At 33.8% G+C, this 26,363-nt stretch overlaps 1 protein-coding gene across 1 annotated transcript in view; it reads left to right on the plus strand.

Moving 5' to 3' along the window:
- LOC145277587 (organic cation transporter protein-like) overlaps positions 1-26,363 on the plus strand; it is an 829,203-nt gene that overhangs the window by 757,066 nt on the left and 45,774 nt on the right. The window contains exon 5 of the mRNA XM_080129098.1: positions 3,073-3,301. Within this exon, the coding sequence (XP_079985224.1) occupies positions 3,073-3,301 (229 nt within the window). The remainder of the gene's footprint in view (positions 1-3,072; positions 3,302-26,363) is intronic.

The raw sequence follows: 26,363 nt of genomic DNA on the forward strand, positions 1-26,363 counted from the left end.
ATAATTATATACATATTTTATAACATTTATAATTTTATACATCTTTTATAACACATTTATAATTTTATACATCTTTTATAACACATTTATAATTATATACATCTTTTATAACACATTTATAATTTTATATATCTTTTATAACATTTATAATTTTATACATCTTTTATAACACATTTATAATTTTATACATCTTTTATAACACATTTATAATTTTATACATCTTTTATAACACATTTATAATTATATACATCTTTTATAACATTTATAGTTATATACATCTTTTATAACACATTTATAATTTATATACAAACAAATTATTCAGAAATAGGCAAAACAAAACAATATATTGTGCGTTAAATTTTCATTGAAAAAATTTTAATTTTTTAATTCAATTTTTTTTAGTTTTAAAAGATTAAAAGAATTGCTAATATTGTTTTAAATTCGTCGTTATTTGTTTTATTTTATTTTTTATCCATTTTATTTATAATGTGTTTTAAAAATTTTCAAATACCGTGGAATTTCCACGGGTTTTGCTAGTCAGTTATTGTTATAAATATGAGTTTATACATACGATATGATATGATGTGTTAGGCCGTCAATAAAATCTGTTGAGTCTGCATCAGTATTCAATTTATAGCCACCATTTTCCTCACAGGTGGTGCTAATAAATTATAACTTTTACGTTTCTTTTGCTCTCCTGAATATTATTTCTAATCTAATACTAATGACAATGAAATATACTCATATTATCAATTTCTGGGCTTACTTTTTCATTCATTTCATCGTCTGACATTTTTATCCTTGTGACACCCATTATCTATGCCTTAGCGTTAATTATGTAAACCTATATTTGAAATGCTATCCTATTGCCAGTGTATTAAACTAGCTAAAGCTGTTAGGAAAATAAGCATTGCATTTTTACGCGTTATAAACAATGCTATAAAAAAAACTATAAAATCCTGTTAATTGTTACGGAAGATTGAGAAACATTATCGGGTATTTTAACCATCAATATTTATTATAGGCACCAGCGTTATCTTCCTTAGGGATAATTTTTCCTAACACGAAAAACCGCCGTAGTCGCGAACCAATGAGTAAGCCCTGTCCATAACCAATGAAATTGTTCATATTTACACTTTTTGTAAATAAAAAACACGTCTAAATACCGGCTATAATGTTAAGAAGGATTGGCTATGAAGCAAATGCGGTATTGTGGGGACTAGAATTAATTTGAGCTAACAAACAATGAAGGATAATACATGATCCTCATCCCACCCCATCTACCATTGACCTTGTGTCACATCTATAATATAATTTTGTCAATATTCTTTGTAAAATTTTATTGTAAAATTACTGAAAGATATAGGAATTGGGCATTACCTAGACCGTAGTCGAAATCAAAAATGAGATTTCCAGTTTTCTTTAACGCCCGGCTCTGAACACACAGACCCTGTTTTCCTATCCATCTTTCGATTAAAAAACACGTGCATTTTTGTCAAAATACCCCCGTCAAACTCGACTAGCAGCAAAATCCCACCCCTACACAGTAGAGATCCGTAGATGCAAGAAAGCCTTCTATTCTAAAAATTTCTTCCCCAGAACTGCTATACTTGGAATTCCTTTCCGGGTTCCTGCTTCCCCAACTGTGCTGACATGCAGAAGTTCAAGTTTAATGTAAACAGACATCTTGCTGCTCAACACCCTACATTGTATCCCTGCAACTTATGTCCCTTACATCAAAATGGCACTGTGCCTTGTTTGGCGTAAAAATGTAATTAAAAAAAAATCTTCCCGTCGAGGGAGGTAAATAAGCATCACTTCTTTTGTCTGACACAGATTTATATTTGCAGCCATAATACGCGCAAACAAGGTTGTCACGTGAGCAGCGAATAATTATATTCTCTACATGTGGTCAACTAAAACGATAAAGTTGAATATCTAATATTCTATTTGACATCAGAAAACTCTGATTTTCATAAGCAAATGTTTGTAGTGGCCGAATCGCGAAACAATTCCAACAAACGCTTAAAAGCCAATGGTTCTAAATTATATCTTTTTTCTTTTCCCGCTTCGTTTGGATTCGCTTTCTATTTCATTTCTAAAGGCAAGTTAGATTTCACAGGAACGCGTTAGTTTAAAGTATTTTCATCTAATGAAAATCGTTTCAAACCCCCAAAGTAACAAGTCTCTGTCAAAGTAATAAGCGGGGAAACAAACAACCAAAAACTAGAGAAAAAGTCTTCGCTGACCTGCCATATTGTAGAACGCAAGAACGTACGCTCAAAACTCCGTGCTTCTGGCCACAGGAGGAAAGTCGAAAAAGAAATCTTCAATGATTCACATACAAGCTTTCTTCATATCGCGCATACATTCTTACACACTATCCAGAATCAAACGAACAGATACGAACTGCTGCAACTCCTTTGCGACGTACTATTCATACAACGTGTGGGTTTCGTGTGTAAACGTGGGTAACGTTACACTGCTACTTACATCTATAATGGCGCTAATAAAAAGGTAAACCAACATACATACACAATGTCACGCGGCCAAATACTAGCATACTTATATTTCTTATACATATTCACATTATAAGCATATTAATTTATACATTTCTCAGCCTTGTGACTACTAACTCAACTTTCTTTGCCGAACGTGAATTTGTGTAAATGAACACTTATTGAAAATAAAGTATATGCTTATAAAATAACTTATATTCTTATAAAATTTTAGATATAAAAAATATTCTGTTATAAAATGTCGTTTTTGTAAATTTTTCATTCACAAAACTTTGTTTATGTTTAATTAGCACTTACTAACTGGTGACCCTTCTATTCATTCAATGTTTCCTTTATTTCTATTTTCATATTCAAGTTCGTATATATCTTCTGTTTTTTTCCTTCGCTAAAACAAGTTATATTAAGTGTCGGGGTGGTTCTTCGCAACACCCAAATACGCTATCGTTGTGTAAATGGTCCTACAAGGCCAAGGACCATTCCACATGCTTATATACACCATACTTATTTTTAAGATGTGACTACTAATTGTGCTATTTGTTTTTTTATTCTTCAGTACAACGTCCGCTGCCAAGAAATGATGTCGAATGATGATGGCCTCACCGTGTTTCTCGTCGCGTTGGTTCTTGGCGCTCTCATTGGGGGAATCATGGCTGATATCCTTGGACGACGACCAATCATGTTTATCGCTATGGGCTTGGCGTTAATTTTCCAGATCACCATAGTAACCGTTGAGACTTGCTTAGTTTATACAGCTCTACGGGCGATGTGCGGTGTAGCATCTGGTAAGCTTTGTTATATTACTTTATACGTTGCAAAACAATGAAGGGATCTTGTTTTAGTTTTTTATTATGTAGTTTTCATTGTGCTGGCGCTACGAAACATATTTTTCTATTTGCCCGTTGCATCGTCGCCACAGTGAACAACTATATTTACTTTCTATTAATCTATTTTTCTAATATATTATACAAGTTCTTGATGAGCCGTTCCCCTTAGGTGGTCCAGTTTACCAAATGTCCACTACTAACAATTACTATGACATTGTCCCATTGACCACTGTACACTTATTAATCCTTATCATCGAGTGGCCTCTGGGCCTTGATAAGTGGTGACTCCTTTGTCAAATAAAAATGTGTGTATGTGTGTGAATCTGGTATCTACTTCCTAATTCCGCTGCGTGGACAATAAATACCTCTTGTCTTCAGCAGTCACTATTTTTTCACATTGCAAATAATATGAATTAATTATATGTTAAATTCTAAACGCCAAATCTCTATTCATTTTTTTTTTTTTTTACTGAAATTCAGAACAATTCACAGTAACTTGTAAACTGTTTCTCACAAAAAAAAAAACAGAAGTAAACATGTAATTATCAGGATCGGTCAATTATGCAACTCATTAGCTTTTGGAAGATCCTCGACTAAAATAATAAAAAAACAAATGCACCAAAAAGCCCTTTTACATACCTCTACATAGAAATCAGTCAATAAAAAGAAACAAGAACTTTATCCTAAATAGCCATATGGAATTTTTGTTAACAGTCATCGCGTTTTTAGTTTCAGTCAATTTAAAAATACGTCCTTAAGTATATGTTTTCATATACTACTAGCAGGCCGCTCTGCATTGCCCGGTCGTAAAATACGCTTAAATATGATATTTTTATTAATGCAGATTTCGTATATTTTATTATATTATATTGGACCCAATATATAGTAATGATAAAATAAAAAATGATAAAATAAAAAAGACTCATGTGCCACCACCGGGAATCGAAACCAAAACGTTTAACTTACGATTTACTTTTTCCTTTGACGTTAGTGCCTGAGTTATGTAGGCATGTTTGCTGCAGGGCTAAAATGTAAAACATGAACCAATATCTAGTAAGTTACGCATGCATAGTCGTAATGCCGTCGTTCGACCTTCACCTGGTAAATTTCATTTCTTTAATTTTCACACTTGTGCCCTGATTTTCCCCGGCTAAACCGCAAATATAAAGTTTCGCATGGGATCGAATACCCTATATCTTAAGTTTCATGTCTGTAGACCAAAAACTGACGGATGAGTTTTGTAGGCAAAATTTTTTTAAACAAATATATATACATGCATACAAAAAAAAATATATATATAGAAGGAGGTTTGTGTTTACTATAAACATTTTTACACAAATATTATGCAAGTATAAATCATGTAGAACATCTACCTCTTGCCTTTTTCCCTCCTGATTTCAACTTGGATGTCTTCAAGTCCAACATAAACAAATTCCTGATGAACCACCCCCTTAAGTAATGACACTTTATCAAATCTCCAATATTAACGAATACTACAACACTACCCTATTGATTACTGTACACACAATAATCCTTATCCCCGGGTGGCTTCTGGGCCTTGATAAGTGGTGACCCCATATGTAAAAAATAGGGGTGGGGGGTAATATGAATATCAATACACAGAAAAAACAAATTAATAGCAGTATAGATATATGATATATTCAAAATATATACAATTTTAAAATTAACTAGCAGGACCGTTAACCGACGTTGTCCGCTGTTAGTATGCCCCCCACACCCGCGCAAAAAATAAAAGTACTCCTTGTTCTTGTTCTTGTAGCCCAAACAGCAACCTCTTCATGTTTAGAGCGGCTTTCAAAATTGACACCACCAGCTTTCATATGTTAAGAACGGCTTTCGGAATAAACACCCTCTTTTGTGAGTAGGAGAGTGGTTGGTCATTTTATGTATTTTTTGACAGAAATATATTTCACAGCAAATTAATTAGGTTTGTAACGTATTTACGTTTAAACATAATTAAAAGTATCTATATTACACTCAGTTATCTTTCATATATGCATAAAAGTAAACTACAATTGTATTTTGGTTTGTGACCTACGTGGGATTATAAATGCCCGCAGTTCGCAAAAAGTTTTAAAAAAATAAAATAAAATAAAAATAAGCACCTCCCTATCGAAAAGTGCAAAGAGTACCGTGTCAAGCAAACAAACAAAAAATTATCGGCAGTGCCAAAGCTCGAACGTGAAACAGTAAGTGTAAAAAGAGGGGGGAAGTAAACACATTTATCGAATTAGCCACGCGTGAATGAATAAGTGGCTCAAATAAAAGTGTAACGTGGCTGATCTCTCTCTCCCTCTCTCTCTCTCTCTCTCTCTCTCTCTCTCTCTCTCTCTCTCTCTGTATCTCTCTATCTCTATCTGTCCCTCCCTCTCATTCTGTCTGTGTCTACCCCCTCTCTAGCTCTCTCTCTCTCTCCACTTATATATGTGTGTGTATATATATACGTATTTATATATATATCCCTCTCTCGCTATATATATGTGTGTGTGTGTCTATGTATGTGTGTGTGTTATTTGTTTTTGTTTTGCGATACGTTTTGAATGAATTCAATTATTTACGAAAATGCATTTTTGCATAAAACTTAAATGTAAGTTGGGAATAATTTTCCCTTTAACTAATTTGGTACCCCCACATGGGGAGCGTTATATATATATTATTTTTAAAATATAATTATCCATTGACACGTGCTTCGTTGTCTACGACTCATGAGAGTGGCTGAATCTAGCGATTTCTAATCTCGCTAGATTCAGCCACTCCTGTTCTTGTAAGTGAGTAAAAATGAGATAGGATAGTCCGCGAATTCGAACCTGGGAAGCTAGGTTTTGAATTAAGAATTTCGATCATAACTTTAAAATAAAAAATACAGATATGTTATTGAAAAGGAATTCGTTGTTAGTAATGTTATTGAAAAAGGAATTTGATGATGCAATTTTATTAATGAAATTAAATTAAATTAAAATTGAGATTATCTAGATCCGAACAATAGGAAATGTTAAACATTATTGTAAAATAGGTTAGTCGAAAATTATGTTAGAGAATTCTTCTTTGCAAGCATGTGTGGTCGATGCACATGTTTTGGGCATGTTTTAGACAACGTGGGGCATGTCAGGCCACGGGATCGATATGCACGTTGTTTGTTCATGTAATGACATCATGAGTAAGAGATGAGTTCTCAATATAGTTAGAGCTTTAGGAGACAAACAAGAGGGTAGTCAGTCAGTCAGTCAGAGAGAAGTCAGTGCCGGGACGGGATCGGACAGACAGAGCTGACATCCGCCTTGGAAGCGAAGGTTAGAAGAAGGAAATAATGTAGAAACTTTTGAATTACGAAGCCATTGACCGGTCGAATGGAATAAACGAACATCATCATAATTTTAAATGTTGTCTTCGTGTTATGTCATTCAACAACAAAGGTATTGTGAATTTGTATTATAAGAACTTTGTTATAAACTCATCTAAGAGTGTGTCTCTATCATCTTAAGAATGTGCCTCCCTCTCAGTATCAAGAAATAATGAATGTCCATTCATTATGATAAAAGACTGAGAATCATCATCTCAAAAATATATGTGTTAAAGAAAGATAATGTTTATGGAAACACTCCCAGACCTGACAAAGCTGTATAAATGTCAATCTCTCAATCTCTCTTATATATCTCTCTCATTAGAATTGAATTACATGTCTCTATTAAAATGTCCCTGTCTCTGTATTAAAAATGTACCCTCTTTATATATACCCTGTCTCTATCTCACTAATATGAACACTCAGGAACAACTAATGCATAACATAACATTTAATTTGGTGCTCGTGTACCAGTCCACTCATACAAGGGTGGGTGTGGAAACTTCGGTTACCATGGAAAAAAAAGAAAAAAAAACACAACGTTTAGAGTCCATTAAATAAACCACGGAAAAACACAACATTTTAGGGTCCATTATAAATAAACCACGGAAAAAATACTAGACGAAATGAAGAAAAAAAAGAAAAACGAAAAACGCACACACACATACACACAATGGAAAAAGTATACAAGAAAAAATAAAAAGGCCGATATACCGCAAAAGAAAACAGTCGTAATGAACGAAAAAAGATATATACGGGTCGGTTCAAAACAAACCATGAATAATTCATTTATAAAAAAGGATTGCTTATGTTAAGATATTTTACACGAGACGAGAAAATTTTATACACACACAAAAAAGTTCAGCAAAAGAAAAATTGTTTTGATGTGACCTTTTCAAAAGCAACTCATAAATAATTTTCATTGCTTTAATATATTTTGAAAATATGCAGTGCACACGCAGACACACACAGAGAAAAGCAGATCATTGTGTCATTGAAAATTTTACGGAAATGTCTGTCTGCACGAATTGTTTACATTGTCAAAATTCAAGGTCGCTGTACTTTTATGAGAAAGAGAACGAAAATACGTATATTGTCAAAAAAAAGAAGCAGACAGGAAAAAGCATTTTCTGTTATGTGTTTTAATTGTTTTGTTTATGGGGAAAAAAAAGAAAAAGAGGGACAATTTATTTTCGGTGATTAACGGACTTTAATTGTGTTAAAGAAATTTTTTTTTTCTTTTCTTGAGAAAAGTGACAACTGTTTGTGAAAATCATAGTTTAAATGTATACTGTAACGTATTTTGGTTTTGTTTTATATATTATAAAATGTCTTGAATGTATTTAAATGTTATTGTATTTTTGCGACAGGAATTCAAAGTCATTATTAGGTATATACATTAGGATTGAAATGATTTAGGAACAATAAGATGGTACTGATAAGATGGTTGGCCTAGAATAAATTAGAATTTTAGAGTGGGGCAAAAATAGCAATTACGTAAACGGGTATTTTTTAGAAGTTTTTACAGATGTGATAAGCCAAAAGAGATTTTCTTTTTTAATAATTTGCTTTTTGTATTTTTTTAAAGTCCATAAACATTTTTTCGCAAGAAGAGTAACTTGCCGAGTAAACATTAGAGATGCCCCGTTCGAAAAAAAATGGACCCTGTGAATTGAGTGCTTGAAAAAAAAAAGTTAGTTGCATGTGACGACTCCAAGCGGGAGGTAAGACTTGGCTCAATAAATAAGAAGCAGGCGTGGAGAGGATACGAGAATCCTTAAGGGTACCAACAACTATGAGAGTCGTACCACAGGCAAATCACATATAGCTTAATGAGGTGAGAGAAAAGTAAAATATACTGTAGGTACGTAAGAAGATATAACCTTATTTTTTTAGAGATGCATGAATGCGTGATATCTCTGTTGGATCTTGGAAGCTCTGAGGAGAGAAAAGAAAAATCACAAAAGTCGGGCCAGAGATAGAAATTAGGCGCAAATAGGAATCATGGCGCAAGGTTGGGGGCTAATTAGTTAAGAGTGATATTCTCTAAATCTTCATGTTCTACATATTCATAAGCATCTTTTGGTCAGCCAATTACAAGTAGCTAGAGACCTTCTCAAGTAATATTCTTTATATAAAACATAACCAGTAAGTTTACGGTTTCTAGTTATTTGCAACTGGATAACGGAAACATGTTCATAAATGTGTAGCGATATATAAATGCTGATGTAAAACAAAAAATACCTCTTGCCCAATTCAGCGTTGTTCAGTATTGAGCATTCTTGTATGAATCCCATTAGAATTCATTGGTTGTTACACCTCAGGAAAATATTTATCCCGAATATGATGGACTCTCCCGTCGATTTCGACGTATGAGGTTCAGACAACCCATATTTCTAAAACTCATTTATGCTTTTGCCTCTGATGACTTTTTAGTCCAGCAAGGTACTTGCAGACAAGGCCACAAATAGAACATGAATGTGTATTTAATGCTGCAGATATTGGTTCGGCTGGTAGTCGTTTTGCTCTTACTCTGTTTTCTTTCAGTTGCCTTAAGCTTTCAGACTGAAACCGCTGGAGACCTTCAAAACAGCTTGATCTCCATCCTTTTCGGTCATTCACCTCATCTTCAAGACTCCTGTATGGTATGTTCACTGCAGACAAGTTACTCTTCAACTTGTCCTTGTACCTAAGCCAAGGACGTCCGACAATTCTTTTACCACCCTCAAATTGACTGTACATCGCAATCTTTGGAATTCTGTCATCAGGCATCCTCAATACATGACCAGCCCACCGCAATTGCGATTGAATAAGGAATAATTCAATGCCAGATATTTTGCATTTTGTGAATAATTCGGCATTTGATACCTTGTCGCGGAGGCTGACCACACATATATATATATATATATATATATATATATATATATATATATATATATATATATATATATATATATGCATATATATATATATAGGATAAATATATATATATATATATATATATATAAGATATAATTCAATGCCAGATATTTTGCATTTTGTGAATAATTCGGCATTTGATACCTTGTCGCGGAGGCTGACCATATATATATATATATATATATATATATATATATATATATATATGCATATATATATATATAGGATAAATATATATATATATATAAGATAAATGACAAAAAGGTATATTCCAAAATTCATGATATTGACCATCTTATAATTTATTCCTTTATTTCAGTTATACAAATAGTAGGAAAAATATTAATGGTAACAAAAATAATTTTATAGGCAATATCAGTAAGTCCCAAATTAACAACAGCAATAAAATTAAAAGAAAAATAAACGTAGAAATTGTTTAGTTTAATTCTCCTTACAGTGCACACATAAAAAATAATTTACCAAAAGAATTATCGATAAAAATTCCCCTACTGGAAATAGTCTAAGTAAAATTATAAACCTGAATAATGTTAAATTATCTTTTACGACATCGACTAATTTAGTTAAAACTATTATAAGCTCTAACAATGCAAAAATAAACAAAGAGACGCAATGTAGGAAGATTATTAAATAATAAAAACATTAAAGTGAATTTACTTTGCAATTGTAGGAATATTGACGAATGTCCATTAGAAGATAAATGTCTTATTTCTAATGTAGTATATAAATGTGATGTAACAAATAATAACAGAATTAGAACATATATTAGGGCCACCGTTGTAGTTGTAAAGAAAGATTCAATAATCATATAGCATCCGTCAAAATACCACATGTCAGCAATAAGAAGAAAACAACATCATTAGCAAATTGGATAAGGGAATTAAGGAAAAACAAAACTGAATACAAATTGAAATGGTCGATATTGGGTAGTGGCAATAAATATTCACCAAACAATTCGGGCTGATGTAACCTTTGCACTCTCGAATCGTATCATATGATAATATTTAAAGAAAACCTTCTTAACAAACGACAGGAAGTAATTCAAAACTGTGTACATAAATCAAAATATGTATTATCGTGATTAAAACCTGATTAGTAAAATTATTAAATTGAAATTGAATTGATGTACTTACGCAAGTAAAGTTAATTTTGATTTATTGAGACTAAAATGTAATTAAATTAAGTTGAAAATATCATATTAGGATATAATATTAAATAGTATTAAATTCTATAATAGTAATTTATAAGTGGTTTAATTAGATGTAATAAGTAACCAATGGACGTAAATAAAACATGATTCGGAAAATAGATTAGGAATATATATATATATATGTGTGTATATGTGTATGTATGTGTGTATATATATGTATATATATGTATGCGTGTGTATTTATATGTATATATATATGTAACTACCTTAATAGCATAATTTTCAGTAGTTTCCATATGTACATAAATAGTTTATGTAAATATAATTAGCTAATGAAAATAAAGAAAGTAAATAAAATTTTGTTATATAGGTCTAATGAATTTAAATAATGATATCATATAGGATGGCAAAATATATCTAAATTAATATTTAATATGAACAATGAAGATAAGTATGTTAATATATTACACATAATATATTACTTTACTGGGCATGATAAAAAAGAGCGTACATCTATATTATACAATTAAGAGTGGAGGAAGAATTAAATATTGAATTATTATATGGATTAGAAATGGATCAATATATTATTACTTAGTTTGATGGTAATGTTTATAGATGGTAAAGTTGAGTTTGTTAAGTAAGGTAATTTATGGATTAGAAAAACTAAATGGTAATAATCATAATATTAAAAAGTATTTATAGTAATCAGACTCCAAATATTGATCTAAAAATAGAATGTATATAATGCAACAAGTGATTATTAATTGGTTGATAAGTGATTTTAAATGTTCGAAATGTATGAGCTAAATGCTTTAATTGTAAGAATGAATGTAAAAATCAATGTTAGTGTTATAATAAGATATATCTATTGAAAATCTATTAAGATAAACTATATATTTTTAATATATACTCATTAAATTAACATCTATAAATTCACTTCGGAATTAATAGTTAAATTATAGAAATAAATAAATAAATAAAATTTAATGAAAGTACATAGGAGAAGGGGGTTAAATTATAAGGAAACCCTGAGTGGGATATGGTCTAGAATTTTTAGGTCTAAACAATATTTATAAATCTTATTAACTTGAATTAAAATTATAATTAGTTTTAACTTAAATATACATTTATTTAATTATAATTAAAATAACATGTTATCAAAGTAGAAAACTCTAAAACATACTTATTACAGAATTAGGATATATACAATGATTAACAATAAAGTGAAATGTAAAATTAAAAATATTTCTTACAATATAAATAATAATGATGGCGCTGATATTGATAATAATATGAATGAATACATAAATAAATAAATAAAATTTAAATAAATGTAAATAACTAATTTTATATTTTAATTTATAATATAAATCGTTTTAATTTTATGAATAAAATTAAGTGAAAGATTAAAACTATATTAAAATTACTTATTAGTTGAATATGGATGTCTACGCGTTGGTTAAATAAACGAATATAAGTAAAGTTAATATTTCGTTAGATTTGTTCCAAGGGAGGTAACTCTGCCTCACTTTATTAAGTAAATTTAATTATTTATAATTACGATATAAAGGAGTTTTCAGATAATATTTAACTTAACAAAAAATAAGTATAGTTTTGGAATTGTATGATTTTAAAAATTATAATTGTAATGATTATAAGCTTGATTATAATAGCTAACAGAATTGAATTATGTACGGTTTTCAATTCAAATCAATTGATTTGTTGTGATAATCGACCGTAATGATCAATCGTTTTAGGTTTTGGGTTTGTTTGTTTTTTTTGTTTGTTTTTTTTTTTAGCTTAGTTTGGTTTTGTATATACAAACATGTATAATAGTTTCTAATTTGATATTATTTTCATAGGTATGTATACACAAATTAGAATTAGTAAATTTACTAATTATTAAATAGAACGTTTTGGTAGAAGATTCATAAATTAATTAAAATAGTTAGTCCGAATAATTGGGTTTAATGACTTTGATAAAAATTCAATATGGCGTAATGGAATAATAAAAGGTATTTGAAGCTTCTCTTCCAATTTTCGGATTTTAATCATGTCAAATCACACTTAAATTCCTTTTGGCGGATTGATTGTTGCTATTTCATCTGGTGCGTTAGGGGCATAATAGATTCACTGATTGATATAATAATTAAGTGATTGATTTTGCGCCACCAAATACTGTCAAGAATTGTATAAGTCAACTGAATAAAAGGAATAAATTATAAGATGGTCAACATCATGAATTTTGGATATAACTTTTTGTCACATATTCTCTATATTGCTCTGTAATTACATTGAGCTTCTTAAATAAAGATTGATATATATTATATGAAAATATATTTCTACAAATATATATATATATATATATATATATATATATATACTTCTCCATTAGTTTCGAAATTTAACTTTCTGATACAGTTTTACTTTCCCAATTTTATATATTAATTTGTTAAGTGACAGTACAGAATAGTTAACATAGCCTCTTCCATCATCCATGTTAAGAATGGTGTTCTAAATAATAACATAAAAGTTAGCGAAAGGTTATTTATTAAACCATTCTTAGCATAAAAGTTTTCACCTCATAATTGGCAAACCTCAAGTGTAGTCGAGTGTTATTCCGTTACGCATCATCATCATCATCATCATCATCATCGTCGTCATCGTCGTCGTCGTCGTCATCATCATTATCATCATTGCAGCTGTTGTTGCTGTTGTCTTATGATTTTCTTTATATATATATATATATATATATATATATATATATATATATATATTCCGTTATTAGACAAACATTGCTGGTTACATAAGTACATATATGTTTTTGTATCGCCGGTTCAGTTTTTAAAGTAGCCAATCGCATTGACCGATTTCCTAGTTTTGCTATAAGAGAAGACAATCGTGTGTGCTATTTCATGAGAATGGGCTTCTTATTACTTTTTTAAATTATAACAACTGGTAGAGTATCCCAGTTTGGATCACTTTTATTCGCGAATTGATTAAAATTCTCGTTAGAATAGATAAACTCCTGCGTAACTACTGCACAGGCAACTCAAGATATCACATGCTAGGTGCAAGAATTCTAATGGCTGTATTGCTAATTTTCTGACCAGTCATTTGTCTCTAAGTCAGATTTTTTGATTTTTAGAACATGAATCATAGCAAACCTAATGGAAACTTGTATATTCAAAGAGCAATGAAACTTATTTTCTTGCACATCCTGAAGTGTCTAAGATCTCTCTGTACAGGGTTTGTCAAGGCAACATGAAGCTACTTCTTTCTACAAGTAAACCCTGACTAAATAATCAAGTAATCAAAATAACAGCATTTGTGACCCAAATAAGTTATGCTCGGTATGACTACCTCACACTGGCTTATATGCCTCATCGAAGTAGGGTTACCACTATGTTAGATACTCTGACTAGATGAATTTTTGTCATGGCATCTGATAAGATCAAGAGACCACAAGAAATATATACTACTAACGGGAGGGGGGCAACTGGCTTTGCCCGGTCGTAAAATACGCTTAAGTATGATATTTTAATTTGTCCAGATTTCATATATATTAATATAGAGTCGTGATTTCAAAATTAAAAAAATGGATTTAGGTGCTATCAGTTGGAATGAAAACCGAAAGCAGAACTGTAGCATTCAAAGCTGGTGACGTTACCACTGTACCAACGTGACACGCATATAAACTGATTGTTGCAATATTTTGAAGTTGTAATGGGGTATGATCCCACACAGTCGAACGATTCTATTTATAAACGATGCTGCTAAGAACTGACGAATAAAATTAATTCACGTTCTGCTACCAACCAATCAGAAACCAGAATTGCTTCATAAATATTAAACCTTTTCTGGAGCAATTTCATATGTTCTTTCCCGGGTTTCGACACGGTAAGAATATTTTGTTCTGTGGAACTGTCTACTACAAACAAGTCACCTCCCAGGACTTGTGTGTAACAGTGAACCATCTGAAACTGTTCTGTAACTCAAAATGGCTTACATTTCTAGAGGTTATGGGCCCAGCACGCTTCTACTGCGCTAAAAATTTACAATTAAGAATAAATTAAAATGAATGTACAAAGTGTATAGCGATTATTTTTTAAATTATGACCAATTTTTGATCCCTTAAAAACAATTTTAACCGGCGTCGTTCTGCGACTTTTAGTTTTGGAGGAGATGTAGTTTTAAAATATGGAGACAGACAGATAGACAGACAGACAAACAAACAGACAAACAGACATAAAGCCTTTCATATATACTATAAACCAGCTACCTGATCAATTAATGATAGAAACATTAATGTTCTTCACCTCTTTACTAACTCAGCATTTGAAAGGCAAAGTAGAAACTTAGTTGAACACACGATTGTCTATATGTCTTATGTATAGATCACGTGTTAGCCACATGAAGGGAATCTTTGAATTCTGAAAACGTCTATTAAAGTAAAATGAAACAGAAAGAATAGTAATGCAATATTACTCAGCTAAACATGAATTCTATGAAACAAGTATGAACTGAATATTATTGTAACTGAGCGCAGACGCACGTATGGCAGCTGTATGCAAATGACCAAGCCGGTGCGAGATGGCGTCACAGTAACAGAAGGAAAAATATTATAAAAAAGAAGAACATGTGCGCAGACCGGGAATCACGCCAAAGAAGTGTGTTATTTGAAAGGTATGTGAGGACTACGTCAGAGAAGGACAGAGATAGACGTGTTACGCACGGTGGCTAAGGGAGGCAGGAAAAGACTTGTAAGTAAATATATTTAAATAAATGTCGGGTTTTTTTCACTAAGGAAAAAAGTGAATCGAATTATTCTTTTGTTATGTTCCTTGCGACTGAGTCTACAACGTGTTGCGCCCCTACATATTAACAACGTACAATGTTTAAAACATGGGCATTGTTACATTATCACGTGTTCTTATTGTAAACTTTTATCAATTGACTCTCAATGAATGCTGCTTACCAGAAAATATGCATTCTATAAATGTACCGCATTACCTGTAGATCGCTTTATCTTGTTGTTTCGTCCGCCCGTAAACCTTTTCCAGACAGCCTTATGTGAAAGGCCGTCGGCTTCTTTAATCTTCCAACCGGTCTCATCCAGATTAGTCTAAACACAGTTCAAATGCAAGGTGTCCGTTTGTCATCTAAATTGATTCGGAAACGCAAACTTACTAAACCTAGTTGACAAGTTGCCATAGCAACTGAAAATTCGCTAGTCGTTGCGATTCTCTCTCTCTCTCTCTCTCTCTCTCTCTCTCTCTCTCTCTCTCTCTCTCTCTCTCTCTCTCTGTTTTATTTCATTATCTATACATGTAATAACATGAGTTCGCTTTTTTGTCATACAGTTTCTACAATTATTACCAAAAACTTCCTATGCTCATTTTTCCTCTAAACATAAATACTACATCCAACAACGTGTTAAAAAAAACATTTTGCATTTTATTTAATACCAAACATTATTACATTTTTTTCGACATATTCGCCTCTCCCAAAATCTTCTTCCAAAGAGGGAGTAAGAATACATTTACCAGAATAGCCTGCAAAATCAAACTTTTGCTTTTCTTGGGTCGCATTCGCCTTGATTTTGACAAAATTCTCTTAAAATGATTACAGATAAAAGAGATCAACAGTTTTTTAATGTATATTCATCTTTAACAAGACAACTTCTTATCACACAAGAGACGGCTTCTGCTACCAATGGTAATTTACTCCTAAAACAGTTATCTCGTTTTAACTAAACCGCCATCTTGTAAAAAGAAACTACAAAAAAAAATTAAAAGAAAAAGGGAGATCACTCTAAACAGAATTCCTTTTATCTATAGAGAAGGGAAGATAACTCAACAGTTTTAACTAAACGTAGCACTGTGAACTGCTGGGATGGTAGAATCTACAATTTGGCAATTTCTTTCCTTTTTGTTAATTATTATGACGTTCGGTTTACTTGCTGGAATGAGTTCATTTGTTTGTACTTCCATTGCCTTTTTATTCTCCATGTGTTTGTTTTTTAAATTCTCATGTAAGCAACATTATAAGGAAATGTGAAAAACTAACTAAAAATCTAATGGGTCCCGCATTGTCTGCCAAGCTCTAAGCTCTGCCACAATCGCCGTAATTTTGCATCCCTCTGTCTGTTTTATATGTACTTTAATGAAATGTGCTCTGATGACCTCATAGCACTTTTGCCCCTCGACATAGATATGCTCGACTAACCTTATAAGCGACAAAATCCCACCACCTTCGATGTCCCTCAATACTGGAAAGCCTAATATTTTCCCCTCGAGCTGTTAGACATTGGAATTCCCTCCATGTTTCCTGTTTCCATAACCGTACTAACCTCCAGAAGCGTAAATGTAATATGAGCAGATGCCTCGCGGCTTAACTACCCTAGAAGCCGCTTACGTTCTAAGTAGCAATATTTTTTGTTTGGGGAAAAAGCGTAAAACAATACATGCACAGACATATCCTGTCTCTTATATAGAATACATACAAATTATTCAAAAAGAAAAACGACGCGTGATTCCGCAGAAGTCTGATGCATCCATTGTCAACTTAAAATAGAATCAACTAAGTTGGAATAGGTAGACAATCATAATATATAGGATGTTAAGAACAACATTGATGCAATCAATTATTAACGGCCAGCCTTTTAAAACATAAAATCTGTTCAGATGCGTTATTTACGACACATTCTTTTCTTTGAATAGAAAACTATAAGAGTGAAGCGATTGCGAAATTGTGTTCTGTTTGTTTATGGCTTCTGATATACAATGGAAGAGTTCCGATTAAAATATTTTCGTAAAAGTTGCGCGTTATTGAGAACAGTTAATTAAAGATAGATAATTTATTTGGTTCGGAAAACACAAAATAATAAAGATAGTGGAGATGGATAGAAATTTATGGCATGTTAGAAATATGTAGATATATAGATATATTAATATATATATATCTATATATATATATATATATATATATATATATATATATTAATATATATATATCATATAACTACTTCATTTACTCACATAAAGTTAATATACGAAAGTATAAATTTATGCGTAAACTGTAAGTATTTACTTCAATAGTTCTCAATACGTAGGTAGACCTACTTAGTAAGTTATAAAATATATATGGCGATTAAGCTGAATATTCCGCGTTTCATCCACTCTAGGACTCTTCAGGCTTATATTTTATAACTTACTATATATAAATTACTATTTTAGTATAGTAATTAAATACTTACATAAATAAACATTTCGTTACATTATTGTTTCAGCTACACGACCGTTTTTGGCCGTCAGGTAGCTTCCTCAGACTTTTACAGAAATGTTCTTTATGGTGGATTGGAGGACTGAATGATGTCAGGGGGGGGTGCGAGAAAAGCGGATAAAGAAGAAGGGAATAGGGGGAAAGGTGGGGGTGCTTGGTATGTCGGTAATGTTTTAGTTTTGGAGTTTAAGGACATTAAGTGGTTGTGGGGTCTGGGAAGTTCATCTCTGGTGTGGCTGAGGGCATAGGGATACATGGAAGGGGAGGGAGATATGTGGGGGTAATAGGAGGGGGTACTTTAAAGTTCCAGTCCTAGGTTTTAGGTTGTTGGCGTCTCGTTGTTGAGATGATTTCTTGATAAGTATGTCTTGACCTGTTGGGTGTTCGCTTAGGTTGGGAGGCGGGGGGGCTATGATTCGGTTTATCTATTTGATTTTTATTGTTGTTACGTACTTGAAGAGGGCTAGATTGCGGCTGTACGCGCGAGCACACATATGCGTACATACACACTCATATACTTAAAGAAACGCTCGCATGTACACATACATCTCCGCATTGGCATGTAAATACATACGTACATGTGTACATGCATGCATATACACCCGCGCCGCTTCCGCTGACCCCAAATTTTCCTTAAGGTGTTTAATTGAGTACGTGCGCGTAAGCATAGATGCGCACATATACAGACACACACACACACACACATCGACACCCATACACTCATGCAGGTGTATACATGGGCCTACTCACATATATTGATTCAGACATGCTTGCATCCCCACGCATATATGCAAACACACGCGCACATACAGATACTTATATTCGTGAACACATACATCGACATATACACAGCTGCACGCTCCTACATACGTATGTGGACAGCAAGTAGCGGGCACATATACCCTCATACACACACACACACACATACATATATATATAGGTACGTACATATATACATCGATACCCCCATGTACACACGGACACACACATGGATGCACACATGCATACATACACATACACACATACCCAGATATACAGACAGTTATTGGTATAGACATATTCGTCTACATAGATGTAAATCTAAGTTCATTCGTGGGTATATAGACGTAGTACTTTCGTTAAGTGTAGACATAATTATACATAGATATGAGCATAAATTCATTCCCAGGCTCATATACGTAATATTTTCATTAGTGGAGGTTTTTGATGGTTTGATGTGGGTGCACATTGGAGCGTTGGCGTACACCTCCACATACATATACACACCTACAGATACACGTCCCCACACGCATGCATGCACACACATATAGATGCATACACGCATACACGTATGCACACATACATGCACTCATACATATATCCGCAAAGATACACACCTACTCTCACTTATGCACCGATATCTGCGCACGCATATACATACAGATATATAGCGTGACATGCCGTAAATATGGGCACCGGTTCCACACACATATACTTACATACGCAGTAATAAACGCACAAGCACTCGGGATAGTGGTCCTAGGAAACCATACTTATAGATTTTGGGGAGGAGTTTGAGGTAGTTTATACGGGGATTAAGTACTATAGTTATTGTTCTAAGTTGGGATATTTGGTTTTTTAGGGTATTAGAGATCAGTTTAGGCGGAAGGCTATATTGGGGTGTTATACTCTAAGGTATGTGTCTATGCACATAAGACATCGGTCAGTTATACATTTCCATGCGTACTTACCTGTGCAGATGTAAATCCACATAGTTATATGTAAACAATTTCCGTGTTAAATCGTGGAGGTTGTATGTAGGGTGTGCTGGGGTTAGGCGGGAGATTGGTTAAGGGGAGAGGAATTGATGCCGATTATTGGGTGGTTATGTGGTGTTTAGAGTTGGTGGTGATTGGGGGTATGTGTTATTTTGTTGGATTTAGGGGGTTCTTAGTGCAGGGGGTAAGGTGGTGTAGGGTGTAGGGGGAATTGGTTAAGGGGGTTTAGTTGAATATATGTCATGGTAGTTTGGTGTATGTGGTGGGTGGTTGTATTGGATGTATAATTTAGGGGATTTCAGGTGGTGTTGTCTAAGGGATGTTTTAGAAAGATGTATAGTTGCTAAGAAGGTGGGTTTTGTAATGCCTACAGTTTATGGTAGTTTCCTGTTTTTTGTTTAGTAATTTGTCTCTGTCTTTAAAATTGGTGATAAGGAGTTTCTCGTTTAAGCAGAGGAGACATGGTGAGTTTAGGGATTTACCTGTGCTAGATTTTCTAAGGATTTCCCATTTAATGGTTAGTCTAAGGTTATTTTGGGTTAGATGTAGATAGTGGGTAGTTAGTGAGGTTTTGTTAGGGTGGTTAGGGTTTGTGAAGGAGCATTTATGTACTCTGAATCTATCCTTAAATAAGGTGCCGGCCAGGCCAATATAGTATTTTTGTCGTTTGGGTTTTCTTTAGGTGCGATTGTAGCTTTATATACTACTCCTGTTTGTAGGCATTGTTGATTAAGTTGGCATTCCAATTTGTTGCACTTGTTCTTGTTGGTGTTGTTTGTATTTTCATCTTTGTTAAGTATTTTTCTGTTATGTTTCTTGGTTATTTGTTTTAGGTTGTCCGTGCAACTGTAGCTGAGTTTAATTGTGTTTTTGTTGAAGATTTTGTGTAGTACGTGGCTGGGCGGGAAGTGGTTGTTTATTAGTTGGAAGAATTTAGTGCCAAGCTTTGTTTTGACCATTGTATTGAAGGGGGAGGATGAACCAAATTATTTTCCTAGTTATATTTCTCTTGTTTGAGGTATTGGATGGATTAGGTTTAATGTAATTACAGGTGGTATTTGGGTGACCACTTTCCTTAAGTGCATTTTCATAGAAGGGTTTGTGTTTGTTAAAAATTTCGAGTTTGGAGGAATTGGTGCTAAGTCTTTTTTCGATAGATGTGGGGATGTGTTTAATTATATGTTTTGGGTGGTTTGATAGTGGGTGTATATAGAGTGGGTAAGTATTGTCTTTGTTGTAGGGTTCGTATGTGTTGCTTGAGAGGTTGAGAGTTATATCGAGAAAGTTGACGGTTTTTATGTTGGATTTGATGTCTAGTTTTAGGCCTATTCTGTTCATTTTTAAGTTAAGGTTTTCTTTATTTTTTCACATTTGGGGCCATTTCAGTTTTCAACTATTATGAGACCATAATCTCTATATAGTCCTATGTTTTTGTTATTTATAGTGTTAGTTAGATTGTCTAGAATGAAGAGACCGACAAGATCAGTTGCTTCTGCCGCTATGTAGACGAATATGTCTATACCAATAACTGTCTGTATATCTGGGTATGTGTGTATGTGTATGTATGTATGTATGTATGTATGTGTGTGTGCATCCATATGTGTGTCCATGTGTACATGGGGGTATCGATGTATATATGTACGTACCTATGTATATATGTGTGTATATGAGGGTATATGTGCCCGCTACCTGCTGTCCACATACGTATGTAGGAGCGTGCAGCTGTGTATATGTCGATGCATGTGTGCACGAATATAAGTATCTGTATGTGCGCGTGTGCTTGCATATATGCGTGGGGATGCAAGTATGTCTGTATCAATATATATATATATATGCATGTAGGCCCATGTATACACCTGCATGAGTGTATGGGTGTCGATGTGTGTGTGTGTCTGTATATGTGTGCATCCCGACTTACGCGCACGTACTCAATCAAACATCTTAAGGAAAATTTGGGGTCAGCGGGAGCGGCGCAGGTGTATATGTATGCATGTACACATGTACGCATGTGTTTACATACCAAGGCGGACATGTATGTGTACATGCGAGCGTTTCTTTAAGTATATGTGTGTATGTACGCATATGTGTGCTCACGCGTACGTAACAACAATAAAAATCAAATAGATAAACCGAATCATAGCCCCCCACCCTCCCATCCTAAGCGAACACCCAACACGTCAAGACATACTTATCAAGAAATCATCTCACCAACGAGACGCCAACAACCTAAACCCTAACCCTCGAAATTTAAAGTACCCCCCTCCTCCTACCCCCACATATCTCCCTCCCCAATCCATGTATCCCTATGCCCTCAGCCTCACCAGAGATGAACTTCCCAGACCACCACAACCACCTAATGTCCTTAAACTCCAAAACTAAAACATTACCGACATACCAAGTACCCCCTCCCACCTTCCCCCCTGTTCACTTCTTCTTTTTATGCTTTTCTCGCACCCTTCTCCTGACATCATTCATTCCTCCATTCCACCATAAAGAACATTTTTGTAAAAGTCTGAGGAAGCTACATGACGGACAAAAACGTAATGTAACGAAACAGAAAAATATGTATATACATACACACACACGCATATATATATGTGCACAAATATGTATATATTAATACACACCCACATATACACACACACACACATAAGTGAAAGGTTCTGTCTGTCAGTTTGTGCATCTGTGTGTCTGTGTGTGTACATTTCCCTACTCAATAACTCTGTCGACTTTAGGTCTACAGACTCAAAATTTGATATGCAGAGTACTGAGATTTGGGAAAATCGATGTATACGATTTTCGGCCAGAAATTTTGCTGTTAAAATGGGTCAAAGTTCAACGATTTGACCTTTGAGAACTCTACCAAACTCCTCCGACAATTTTCAGTCTCAACACTTGAAATTTTAGATATAGGTTTCTTGGACATGGATCTAAATTCATAACTGAATTTGAGCCCAAAAAAATAAATTTTAAGGGGGCATAATAAGGGTCAAAGTTTTAAAAAATTGACCAGTTTTTTGTTTTTTTTTTGCTCAACATTCATCTCCAAATACCCAGGAAGCGCCGGGCACCCATGCTAGTATATCTATAAAAGTAAACGTGTCTGTATGTCTATGTGTGTGTGTCTGTCTGTGTGTCTGCGTACATTTTCCTTAGCAATAACTCTGTTAATTTTCAGTCTACAGACTCGAAATTTGATATATAGTGTACTGAGATTTGGGAAAATCGATGTGATTCATTTTCGGCCAGAAATTTGGCTGTTAAGGGGTCAAAGTTCAACGATTTGACATTTGAGAACTCTACCAAATTCCTCCGATAATTTTCGGTATAAACACTTGAAATTTTACATATAGGTTCATTGGACATGGATCTTACTTATTAACTCGTTTTTAGCCCAAAACAATAAATTTTAAGGGGTCATAATATGGGTCAAAGTTTTTAAAAAATTGACCTCTGCGGTCTCTACCAAATTACTCAAACAATTTCTGGTCTAAACATTTGAAATTTTACATAAAAGGTATTCAGAGATCGGGCAAACTTTTTAATCGGTTTGGGTCGAAAATTTTTAGTTACCAATATATAAATGTATGTATGTACGTATGTATGCTTGCATGTCTGCATAAACCTGTCGACAGAGGCGACGGATTTTACCAAAATCAGTATCATTTTAAAGTCCGACCTTTCATAAGACAAATATCGAAAAAATGGCTAAAAACATTAATATCTTCACCTCCAATTGGGCACTTTTCTACAGGGGGGAAGTCGCCTTTTTCGCCGATATTTTTTAAAGTTATCCTCTCTTTATGATATACCACTATCAGCCGGTCACTGCGGTGTGACCGACAGACGTGTTATAGTAAATGTCTTAAAGCGGTCTCATGAAGATATGAAGATGGGCCAGTCATTAGGGTCTGAGTAGCAAGAAGAAAATCATACCTGAGATGTTGGATCTGGGTGTGGCTCCTTTCTTCTCTCAAGATGATCTCTTCACCCTGGTGGCATTCTGGTGGGAATCCTCATTTATTTGTCCTCAGGGCCGCCTTTCGACAAGACATTTATGGAGGCATTCATGGCAGACACAAGAAAAAACGACACGCGACACAATTGTAATATACATAAGGTATAACTAACTATTTTATTTTACATTAGAGATACAATATATATTACAAAAAAAAAACAATTTAAAAGTGGACAATAGGTTTTAACAACAGCTAACTAACCTACCCTAACTAGTGTTGAGGGAGGGGGTGGCCCCCCTCATTTACGGAGAGACAGACTATGCGTCCTCACATCACGGTGGTCGTGCAGGAAAGAGACAGAAAGATAGCAAGGGAATTATGGGAAGGGATTTCTTTGTATCTCTACGCTCATGGACAATTTACCACCCGTCCATGCTGCAGAGTGTGTTAGAAACAGTGGCACAAGGAAATAGTGCCACATCCCTCCCTATGCAATCCGAAATTTATGAGTATTCATAAATTTCAGAAGTCCCTAATTTTCCGTGAATGGTGCGTCAACCGGCCGTCAGCAATATATGTCCCCATGCTCTACGTTCCATCAGGAACTCAGTGAAGCAAGTTATCTTTTTCCACCAGGCTCCTGGTAGACTGGTATACTGCTTCAAATACCAGAGAGGGTAATCATCCTCGCCCTCCTGCAATCAGCCATGGGGGTTTAGCTATACAATCATTAAAACGCAAGAGTAGAGAAAGAGAATGAGGGGAAAAAGAAGGGGATAGAAACAGAGCGATGCCATTACGCACCCCACCACCCTCATAACACCATTACGTAATAACAAAAAAAAATCTTCGACAATTTTAAAAGTCATTCTCTCGTCCTCACAGGTAAGGGAATGAGAGAGAGATAGAGAGAAGAAGAGAGAGAGAGAGAGGCAGGTAGCGTTGTTCTACCACCCATCCCTCAACACCCTCACAAACACAATGACGAGGTCATCTTCGTTTATCTTTCCCATGTGCGGCCATTGTTTTAAACAAATGAGTGACAGGTTTACACGAGTTTAAAAAAAATAACAAAATAGAAGAACAATCTTATTTTGAACAATTTTGTAAAATCCATTCTCACACAAAACTTTCATATTATCTAACCCCAATTTTCTTTTTTACCAGTAACATTTTTTTCTTTTCTTTTTAAACAGACAAAACATCAATAAAAAAAACATTATCAATTAAAAAAAAAAAAGTCCCTTATGTTTCAGCGTTAATTGTTACCTAACCTGAAAAAGGACATATCAACTGTTCATGACACAGTGCCGAAAGAAAGTTCCATTTTCTCAAATCCAAACTGAAAAAGTCATTAAAATTCTACAAAGTTCTTACATTTGCAAAGTCAAAAGCAATTTTTTAAAAAGTTCTATATTTTTATAAACCTGAAATAAAGATCAGATAAAAAAATGTTAGGTATCCTTTTATTCTTTCCTTTTTTTTTCTTTTTTAAATTTATTTTTCGAGCTTCGTGTTTGAAGGATTTTTTTTTCTTTTTCTTTCATGTAATAACAAGATGCATAGATATACGCACATATCGATATATATCCTGAGAGAGACAGAAAGAGAGAAAGCATGAGAGAGAAAGAGATATTGCATATTTTAGAGACAATTTCTTTTTGTCTCTGTTTTTTTTTGTGTAGGACATATTTCTTACATTTTTTTTCGAAGGGTTACTTTCAATACTCTTTTTTTAAAATCGATCTTTTGTAAACTGTTTTTTTTTTTGTAGGTGCAAGACAATTTTTTGTTCAGGTTCTGAATTTTCTTTTTGGGTGCGTTTTTTATTTTGTGCGCGTGTGTACTGGTCTGCCATTTTTTTTAAATTTTGCCAGAAATATTAGTTTTTTCCGTTTTTAAAGACCGTGGACCATTTTTTTATTCGATTCGTCTAGTGGTCATTATTTTTGGTTGTGCCGTGGGTTTAAGGGTCGAAATTATTTCCATACTGGGAAACAATATGTCCTGGTCATAGTGCATCATTTATACCACTATCAGCCGGTCACTGCGGTGTGACCGACAGACGTGTTATAGTAAATGTCTTAAAGCGGTCTCATGAAGATATGAAGATGGGCCAGTCATTAGGGTCTGAGTAGCAAGAAGAAAATCATACCTGAGATGTTGGATCTGGGTGTGGCTCCTTTCTTCTCTCAAGATGATCTCTTCACCCTGGTGGCATTCTGGTGGGAATCCTCATTTATTTGTCCTCAGGGCCGCCTTTCGACAAGACATTTATGGAGGCATTCATGGCAGACACAAGAAAAAACGACACGCGACACAATTGTAATATACATAAGGTATAACTAACTATTTTATTTTACATTAGAGATACAATATATATTACAAAAAAAAACAATTTAAAAGTGGACAATAGGTTTTAACAACAGCTAACTAACCTACCCTAACTAGTGTTGAGGGAGGGGGTGGCCCCCCTCATTTACGGAGAGACAGACTATGCGTCCTCACATCACGGTGGTCGTGCAGGAAAGAGACAGAAAGATAGCAAGGGAATTATGGGAAGGGATTT

The sequence above is a fragment of the Euprymna scolopes genome, chromosome 6, assembly GCF_053919585.1.
Source record: "Euprymna scolopes isolate OS-2025 chromosome 6, ASM5391958v1, whole genome shotgun sequence".
In the NCBI taxonomy this organism is placed as follows: Eukaryota; Metazoa; Mollusca; class Cephalopoda; order Sepiida; family Sepiolidae; genus Euprymna; species Euprymna scolopes.